At 24.9% G+C, this 11,164-nt stretch overlaps 1 protein-coding gene across 1 annotated transcript; it reads right to left on the bottom strand.

Annotated features, from left to right (window-relative positions):
* Positions 1-1,957: 1,957 nt before the first annotated feature.
* LOC110611917 (serine acetyltransferase 1, chloroplastic) lies at positions 1,958-3,568 on the bottom strand. The gene has a single exon (XM_021752479.2). It carries the CDS (start codon positions 3,356-3,358, stop codon positions 2,204-2,206), a length of 1,155 nt encoding a protein of 384 aa, XP_021608171.1. The 5' UTR covers positions 3,359-3,568; the 3' UTR covers positions 1,958-2,203.
* Between the last annotated feature and the right edge of the window lie 7,596 nt (positions 3,569-11,164).

An 11,164-nucleotide genomic window follows, 5' to 3' on the forward strand; every position in this document is an offset into this window, starting at 1 on the left:
AGATTCCTCCCAATATTTTCAAGCCTGTGATTTATGACTTTGACTTAAGAAACTAGAAGAGTGAATTGTTGAAAAATCAAGATGAAGCTCCTTTATCACTGTTAATAAGAAGAAAATTCTGATACGATATCTAATTTAGAATGAAAAATAGAGATTTAAAATTAAAATTAAATATTTAAAAATAAAAAATAAATATTTAAAATTAAGTAAAAAACTTTTAAAATATAGTATTATAATTATATATAAAAATATTAAATGGCCAGCAATAAAATTAAAAATTAAATATTAAAATTTTAGCTTTAACAAATGCATAACAAAATACTCAAAATATTAATTAATAAATCATTTGAATAATAATACATCTTTCAGTAGTGAGTCTTAATATATAAAATATATAAAATAATTTAAACACCCTAATACAATTAATTTTTTTTATATAGAATAAACTATTGTAATTATTTTTAAACATGCCGCGATGGATTACTCGTTTGTCGCCAACAAAAATGTTTCCTCAGATTTTTTTCTTTATGGCTGATTTTTTTTTTTTTTTTTAAATACAGAATCACAACTATGAATTCCAGTCTGTTTATTTCTTTTTACCTTAATTTATACGCACTCAAGTATGGATCTAGAATTTAATAAAAAAATAAAATATATATTTATATTTGTAATATTTTTATCCATAAAATATATGTAATATATTCTTGTAATTTCTATTTAATTCGATTAATATTGTTTATTTAAAATGCAAATAATAAAAATTTTGATAGTGTTAACTAAATGAACTTTTTTTTTTGTCTTGAAAAAATTATTGAGGGGGTACTCACTCCTTTTCTTGCCTGGTGGCTTTTCTCTGGGCGTGGGCTGTGCTCTCCTATGTTGAATGTGCTGCCCTTCATTTGATTTTGGGCTTTGGACCTTCTTTTCTAAATAAAATTTCTGTAAATTATTTTGGGCCATAGCCTACTGTTGTTATTACTTGAACCTTCTTCTATTGGGTCATTGGCCTTCCTATTAATATAAATTTTTGTTTAAAAAAAATGTAGACAAGAAAAGCCCATAAGGACTAGGGAGGGAATTACTATTGCCATGTTTTCATACATTATAATTACGTTTCTTGTTAAGATGTCAAATTATAATTTCTTATAAACTGATGTTTATTGGTAATGTCACCTTCAAGCTTTGATGGTCCAACCATGTTTCTGTTCTTTCCTTCAAGATTTTTTGCATTTTTGCCGTGAGTCCATGTTAATCTACTTTTACTCTATGCTCATTATGTGGTGAGTATTTCTCTTCTTTCCTTCTTAAAAGAACTAACACGAGTTTTCTCAATTTTCATTGTGAATAATGCTGGTTTGATGCAGCCATTGATTATCCCCAACCTGCAACACTTGCAGCAAACAAAAACCCAAACATACAAAAGGTCCTGCAAATTCTGTACTTTGATTAATAAGTGTAAAGTTGAACAATTTCTTAGCTTTTCAAATTAGGCTATTAGTTTGATAACCCAATGGCATATAAACCAATACTATCAACAAAAATTCAATAGGAAATCCAATTCCTGCCATAACCCAGAAAACCATGTTCCATAACTCCCACTTTTCTCTGGCTTTGGCTTTAGTTATACCTTCTCAACCTGGAACTTGATTTTACATCCCAGAAAGTCCACTACTGTATAGCATGAGAATTTGCCTTTCAAAACTTTATGAGGCATTTCTGCTCAAAGCCATCTCCTGTATGACAAGTCAGTACCAACTACTTCATTGGATTTTAACCATAAGATACAAGAAACCAAACCTCACCTAATCATCAGCATAATAGCATATTAAAGTTCTTTCTGTTACCATCTCTTTAAAAAAATACTTTTTCAGATACAGAGATCTCTTTTTTCTTTCTCTTTATATGTATAATCACACATACGCGGAGAGTAATCAAATCCAAAGAATAGGCAGAAAAATTAAAAAACAACATAATTTGATTTGCTTCATAATTACAGAACATGTGGTCTGGCAATACTTGCTCAAGGCCATACATGAGATATAACAAGGTAAGATTAAATTATCACTAGACAGGATTAGAACACAGCCTGCTCTGTTCGCTAGCAAGAGAGAACTTCAGTTCTCAAATACAACACAAGGAAAATTTTCAAATCCCATCATAATACCAACCAAAATTTCCAGATTCTAACCAAGAACAGAGCCCCCTAAATAACATAATCATACCACTCAATGTGGGAGGTGTGGTCCATAGTAAAACTGGGAATTTTGTCAAGCTTAACTGGGTTCTGCTTCCCTCCCACCAATTTAGCTGGGTTACCAACAGCAGTTGTCCTGGCTGGCACGTCCTTCAACACCACAGAACAAGCCCCAATTTTGGCTCCATCACCAATCCTAATGTTACCCAAAATACAAGTCCCAGCCCCAATCAAAACCCCATCACCAATCTTTGGGTGCCTGTCTCCAGAACACTTCCCTGTACCACCCAAAGTTACATTATGCAAGATTGACACATTATTCCCAATCACAGCAGTCTCTCCAACAACTAACCCTGTAGCATGATCAAGTAATATACCCTGTCCAATCTTTGCTCCTGGATGAATATCAACAGCAAAAGCCTCAGATACTCTGTTTTGTATCAGTAAAGCTAAAATATTTTTACCTTGCGCCCATAATTTATGAGCTACTCTATGGGCTTGGCACGCCAGAAACCCTTTGAAATTCAAGAAGCAGTGCACATAGCTTATGCAGGCTGGGTCTCTTTCCTTCACAGCTCTCAAGTCTTCCTTCACCGCACTAATGACGTCTTGATTCTCTTCAAGCACCGCCAGAAAAATATCATACAGAGTACTACTAGGAAGGCTAGAATTGCTCAGCTTGATTGCAAGATGATTCGCCAACGCCCTTTCTAGCGTCTTCTGAGACAGAATGGATGTACAGTAGTAGGCGGAGAGAATCGGTTCCTTTTCAACATCTAACCTGGCTTCCTCCTGCATTTTGAGCCATGGATCTGCTTTATACTCGTCTTCGTGGTGAAGATCTTCAAGAACTGACTGCGAGTGTATGGTTTTCATATGATTCTTAGCAAAGGGTAAGCCAGAAACGTGCTCAGAGAAACTGGGTCGACAGTATTTCGCATAATTGTATACGTTATCATCACTTTGAGACCTGTTTGGATCGCGAGAAAATTGAGAAGTGTCAGCTCTAGGGGCGTCAACACAAGCAGCCATGCGATTACAATAGAGATGCTCGGAAAGGGAGCAAAATGATGAAGAAGCGGATGGAAGCAAGAAGGGATTGCGGCGGGAGAAGGGAGAATATAAGGACTTATATAGAGAAGGGGTTACATCCAGGAGCTTCATTGCAACTTGCAAATGAGATTTTCTTGGGAAAATTTTTTAGTGGATGCCGAAAGAAACAAAGAAAACACAACGAGGCGATTGTGATTGCAAGTGGACTGTGACCTCATAAATTTATAGACTCTGAGAAAGGAGCCTTGACAAGCTCTGGTGCTCAATCTCACACGCGATCTTTGCTCTATGCAGTTTCAGTTGGGTGAAGCGAATATCCGCCACACGGCAAAATTATTGAGGCGCACAAAGTTATGCTGTTGAGTCCTTTTCATTTCAACCATAATTTTTATTAGAAAAAAAAAATTATTATTTAATATCTGCACTATAAAAAACTCACAAATTATTTTTTTTTTAATTTAAAAAAAATATTAAAAACACCTTTAAAAATTTTAAATTTTTTCATTAATTTTAACATTAATATATTAAAAAATTACAATATTTTCAATATTAAAAAACTAATTAATATATTATTTACAAAATTAAAAAATAAACTAGTAAAATTTTTTGTATCATATAAATTAAATAGCAAATATTTAATTAATAAAATAATTAATTCACATGTTTTTTATTATTTTGACTTTTATTATATTTTAACTTTACTAGTAGCTAATAGATACTAATATAATGCCAAATCATTATTTTATTTGTGATTATTAATAAAAAGTCTAATATATTTTCTGTCAACTATCATAGCTTAGTTTCCTTAATTTAAATGTTTACTTCATTTATATTCAATTAAATTATTTTATTATTAATTAATTTAAAATAGCATTTGACAATAAAAATTATATTTCTTTAATTAGTATAATGAAAAGCAAAATCTTTTTTCTCTTTTTTCTAAATATAGATAATTTTATTTAACATGCATTATATATTCTTATACTCATTACATTACTTTTAAATATAATATAAAGTTATATTATAAAAAATATTTATATTTTATAATTTAATTCTATAATAAAGTATTAAAATTATAATATTATACTTTATATTATTATTTTTAATTAAATAAAATAAAAATAATTTATAATAAATATAAATATGAGTGTTTTAGATAATCTTATTATTTATTGCTCCTACCATTTTGATATGTAATATAAAATATATGTAAACTAAAAAAATAAAAAAATTATATGAATTTATTATAGATAATAATTTAATTAAATTAATATTTAATTAAATACTTGTTTATTTTATTTCTAAATATAATATATTATAAAATTTTATTTTTTTAGTATATTAAAATACATCATTTTTTATTAATATTATTATAAACATTTTAATATTTATTACAAAACTCATTTAATTAAAAAAAATCTATGAAACTGTTTTAATCAGTTAGAACCACGGCTTTTTTTATAAAAAAAAAATTCAATTATAATAAAAATAATTATAAGAATTTAAACAAAAAATATTAAGAATTTAAATTTTATATAAACTCTACTATTAATTTAATTAATATAAATTAATTAAATTGAACTTTTAAAAAAAATAAATTATTTATCTAATAAATTTATTATTTTTTATTAAATTTAACCTACCTAAAATTTTAATTAAAATTATATATTAAAACCATATCATCAATAAAACTATAAACATATTTAATTAAATTTGTATTCTCCTCTTTCACACATAATTATATATTATAGATTACATAAACATATGATATTATGTTAAATATCCATATGTAATTGTATAAATATTCTAAAAATATTATTATTATTGTTATTTACATTTTTAAATGGATTTTCTAACTTTGAAAATAAAAAAAAATACTTATTCATAAATAAAATTCTATAAATATAGTTTTAAAAAATGAGGGGTAAAGGGAAATTGTATTAATTAAAAAATATTAATTTTAATTAATTTAAATAAAAATTTAATTGATTGAATATAATTAAAACAAATATTTTTAAATTAAAATTAAAGAACATGTAATAGTTATTTTATTAAAAAATATTTTTTTGATAAGAAAATAGTTTCCACAAACAAATACAAATTAATTATATTTTTTAATTATGTCTCATGAAATATTTATAAAATTTAGGGTGTATTTATCATTTAAGGACATGATGGGAATTAGAAGTAAATTTTAATAAAAAAAAAAAGAATTTATTTTAATGAAATGTGTCAGGAGCATGACATATATATATAAAAGGTTAATTATTAAATAATAAAATCGTATCCTCGTTTAACATTTTTTAATATAAATAAAGATACGTGCACTTAACAATCATATTGAGTCAAATAGAAGTTAGAAACGGTGAGTTTAGGGATAAAAATAGTAATAAAATTGTTGGAGGTATGTACCGTAAGAAGCACATTACACATGGCCATGGCTAAAGAGAAAGAGAAAGAGAAAGAGAAGTGCAACTCCATTGTTCACTTTTCCTACGTCTCCTTGTCTTCGTAATTGACAATGGAGTGGACAGAGATGAAGTGAACCTGGGCTCTTGTCCTGTCTCTTACAAGCACAGAGATCCTATCCTTTCTCTTTACTCAAAAGTTGCAATCTTTCGACTTCCTTCCGCGCTTCTCTTTCCTCTCCCAACGCCGCATCACTCCGCGTAAAACATGCCGTCCAACATATAATCTTTGAACATCCTTATTTAAACTAAATATATATATATATAGTATAAAAATTTATATATTTACGTTATAAATTAATTTAAATTCAATTTAAATAAAATTTTCTTTTTTTTTTTAAATAGAGGTCGAGAGAGTCGAACCTTAGATCTTTCAAGATTACATGATGCACTTTCCATCAGGCTAAACTTTAAAATCTTAACGAGATTTCATTTATAATTATAATCACATTCAAATGTAAAATTTTCTTTTTATATACAAGATGTAATAAATTTTATTAATATATTCAATTTTAAAAAGATGTATTTTAATCAATGCATTAACCGTGTTCATGTAAATTTATAATTGAATTTGTAAACTTTAATCTTTTTAAATTAATTTTTTTCAACACTTATTATATTTTTAATTGGATTTTCTAGATATGTCAAAGTTTATATATTATATAATACGTATAAATATATATATATTTTTTATTTTTTTATTTTCAAAAAAAAAAAATTGAATGAGACTAATGCAGCACGCAAATGTTTCCATAATGTCTAGATTCTTCCAAAACGCCGACTCACGTCTAAGTTAACCACTCAAGAGTCAAGAGTGACCGGGCAATTACGGAAGCAGGTCAAAAAAAAAAAAGTAAAATTGGGAAAGTGACAGGCCCATGACGTGAATGCCGATGAATCCAGTGCACAACGCGCAACATTGTCTCTTTAACCAACGCAAGACAGACCTTCAGAGGAAAAAGTAAAAAAAAAAAAACTAAAACATACTAAAATTTATATAAAAATAAATAGAATTTATGTTTTTCTATTTTAAATTTATTATCAATAGAATTAAAAAATATTTATTTTTTATTTTTTTATTATTAAAACATTTAGAATTGAAATATTTAAAATAAATTTAAATTTTTACATAAATAAATTAATATAAAATTTATCATACACACATAAATTTAAATATAAATATTTAATTTTAATAAGTATTAAAATTTTTAAAAATGGAGTATGTGGAGGTTTAACGGTCGTTCTTCACGGGCCTTACGGAATCGATACGTATTCAGATAGTAACCAAAAAGCATATGCTTTCACTGCATTCCTCCACGCGTGCACTACTCTCAGATTATGAAAAAAAAAAAATAAAAACACCAAAAGTTACGGTACGATTTGATTTTAAAGCACGTTTGTCGGTGAGTTTGTAGGCCAAATAAGTAATTTTCAGAAAAAAGTACAATTTTTAAATCCTATTAAAAAAATAGTTTGTACAAAAATTATTTTATTATTTATCTTTTTATATTAAAAATAATTTTATTATTTTTAAAATTAAAATTGAATGAGTAAAATTTAATATCTCTCAGATTTATTCAGATATAATTATTATCGTACTAAATTATGAGTGCATAAGTGATAAATTAGTTAAAATTTATTCTATAATTATTATTATTAATTATGGTAATTTTTGTTTTGTGAATATTTAAAATTTTAATAAATGGAAACAAAATATACATAGTAAATTCTACTAGCAATTTAGTAAATAATTTGCAGTGTTTGCTTCTTTAGGCAACTCATTGAAGAAATTTATATTACAATTAATATATATTTATATTTTTTATATATTACTATTTTAAATATTTATAAACAATAAATATATTTTTATAATTAATAATAAAACTAAAGTAAATTTTTATTAATTTATTAACATTATATGAAGGCTTATGTTTTCAATTAATCATAAAATAAATATTTGAAATATTACAAAATTCATAAAAAAAAAATACTATACTAATATAAATATATAAATGCATTTACCTTTACTAAAAAAATATAAAATAAAAGCAAAAATATAAGCTAATTGACACAAGAAAACGTTGTTTTTTTTATCTGTATTTATTATACATATATAATTAATTATATATACATATTTATATTTATATATTTATTATATACAAATGATTATAAATTTTTTTTTAAATCATGTGATGTGGGGACATATATGGTTGTGTAAGTTGATTATAAGCATTAATTGACAGGACATTAGACATGAGCTTTCAAATTAGTTCAGAACGAATAAAGTACAGGGGACATTTATTCCCAATGAAGTTTGGGCTAATGTTAAAATTGGCCCTGTACTTTATTATTATTTTATTTTATAAATTTTAAATATTTAATTTATTATTATTATTATTATTATTACTGTTTTATAAATTTTAAATATTTAATTTAACTAAATGCTGCAGATAAAAAATAAATATATAAACAATTAAATTAAATTGTTAGTAAGTTTTTATTAAAAAAAAATATTTTATAAACATTTAATATAAAATTTATTAAATTTTATATTTCGAATTAACTCTGTAATTAGTGTTATTTTATACTCAAAAATTTAGTTTGATAATAAGTGAAGTAAATTCAAGAGATCTCAAATTTTACTTCACTAACTTTCAATTCTCATTTTTAAAAAAATAGAGTTATTTTAAATTTATTAATAATTATTTTAATTTTATTTTTTTATTTATATTATGTTACCCTTATAAAATTTATTTTTATTACTTTTTTAAATTAATTTTTCATATTAATAAATTATTCAAAATATAATAAATAATAATTAAACTGATTATAATATATATTTTTTAAAAATTTATAATATTTTTATTTTATAGTTTTTATTATTTCAAAATTATCATTTATTTTTCTTTTTAATATATAAATTAATTATTATAATTTTATTTATCCTTGAGTTGGATAAATTATCTGAAGAAAATCGCTTAACCGTAATAAGAGTACAAAAAATTAAGTGTTTCTCATCACAACACTTTTTCATAGCAAAAGTGTTTACCGATTTTCTGAAAAAATATTATATTCTAACATTTTAATTAAGCGAGATATGATATACGATGAATTAAGTAAGAAGAGAATACTCCTATTATTACTTGCTCAATCACCTAAGAGTTTCTCCGCAAGGTTCGTCCGCAAAAGATGAATCAAAGTCTAAAATCAAGTTGAAAAGCGTAGTTAATACACAACATTATGTACTACCTTTGTTGGTCTTGAAGGACCGAGGAGGTTAAATTAGTCGAAATTTTTAAAATTAATATAATTAAAAAATTATTTTTTTTTATAAAAAAATAAATAATAAAATAAAAGGAATAATATTTATTATTATATTAAAATAATGATATATATATGAAAAATAATTATATATTTAAAAATTATTATTAATTTTGAATTATATTATATAATAAATTAATATTTTTATATTTATTTTATTAATATAATAAATTAATATATATTTTTATTAATTATTTTACAAAATATCAGTAACAGTTAAGGTGAATTATAAAGTATCCGTTGCAATCACTTGTATATATGTGTACTTTATTATTATTATCTTGTTTTTGTCGGAACATATGTGTACTTGGCTGTAGGGTTGATCATTTGGTCGGTTTGATTTAAAATCGAACTGAATTGAATAAATTGAAAATTGAAATTTTAGTATTTATGAAAATCGAACCAAATTGATTTTGGTCAGAAACCGAACCGAATCGGTCTGATTCGGTTCGGTTTGATCGGTTTCAATTTTTAATAATTTTTTTATTTTTTTACACTTTATTTTTAATATTTTAAAATTTAATTAAAATATTTTAATTTTAATATGATTTAATTTCTCTATATTATTAAAAAAATATATTATTATCACTAATCGGTTCGGTTTAATTTTTTCGATTTTTTTCTGATTAAAACCGAACCGAACTGAAATAACTGAAATTTTTGAAATTATAAATCAAACCGAACCGAAATGTATAAAAAACCGAATTAAATTTTCAAATCGATTCAGTTTGATCAATTTTTTCAGTTTGAATCGAATACTGTCCACCCTTGGTTGAGGTTTTGTTTAAAAATTAGAGTTATTAACGACATTAAAAAATTTCCAACTGCTAACTCAGAAGTCACGATTAAAAAAAACATTGAAAATTTGGACAAAAAAATCATAATCATTAAATTTAACAAGTAAATTTTAAAATTAAAATTAATTTAAAATAATTATAAAAGAAAAATAAGAGGTTCTGATTGACTCGAATCATCAGGAAAGAAAACGAGAGATTCGGCGATCAGCAGCACAGCAGTGAGCCACTCAAAGTGAAGTTGGTAGGGCCTAATTTCCGATCAATATCACATCCCCTGGCCTCTTGCGTAAAATGCTCAACTCCACAGCCTCATCTATAGATAGAAAAATCCTACCCAAATCTCAATTTGTGAATTTAAAATATAAACAAGTGTTTGGACGTAAATGAAAACGTTGTGTTGGATTTATAATTATAAATTCAGTTTAAATAAAAATTATTGTGTATATATAAAATTAATTTTTTTAATTTCTTAAAAATATTTTTTTTATAAAATTTATAAAGTAAACATAATACAGGCCCTTGCATTGCAATTCAGAAACTTCCAAAATTAACAATCAACTCATACTCATAATATAAAGTCCAAGCCTCCTCAAGATTATCACCGTTGGAAACAAAGGCAAGAGGAAAATTTAAATAGACTAGAGCTTGGAACGACGGATACAGAACAATAAGGGAAGAGATAGAGGTTCCAACGATCTCAATTTCTTGTAGATTTTAAGAACCTAAGTATTCCACCTATTGTATCGAAATTTTGTTCATAGAGAATATCAATTCCAAAATTTAAAAAAAAAAAGTCATAAGCAAAAAAACAATATCAAACTGCAAAGTAAAAATTTACACTATCAAAGTACAATAACTTTATTATTTGATTTCACTTATCCAGATCTTAGAGGCTTTTCTCTTTGCAGAATCACCCGAAAAATAAAGAAATTTTAAATAATATGTATAGTTCACTTAGAAGTGAGAAGAGATATCTACTTTATAAATAACTAAGAGTAAAAGGCATTTTCGTTTTAAAAAAGGACAAAAAAAATAACGGATTGGAGATTTAAAAAAGGACCTCTGGAAAAAGAAAATTGCAAGAAAAATTTTCTTTAAAAATTTAGAGAGACAGTACAGTAATTTTTTTCTTAAAATAAATCTTAGATTAACCATATAAGAAATACATTTATTATATGTGGATCTCAGCAATATATGTCTTGAGATTTCTCTTCAATACTATTCAATAAAATTTATTTAAAGATAATAAAAATAATCAAAACTCAAAATAACAATTTAGGGATGTGATAATTTTAAGATTCAAAAGTTAGAAAGATGGAAATATGTGGATG

Source organism: Manihot esculenta, chromosome 3 (genome assembly GCF_001659605.2).
Source record: "Manihot esculenta cultivar AM560-2 chromosome 3, M.esculenta_v8, whole genome shotgun sequence".
Classification (NCBI taxonomy): Eukaryota; Viridiplantae; Streptophyta; class Magnoliopsida; order Malpighiales; family Euphorbiaceae; genus Manihot; species Manihot esculenta.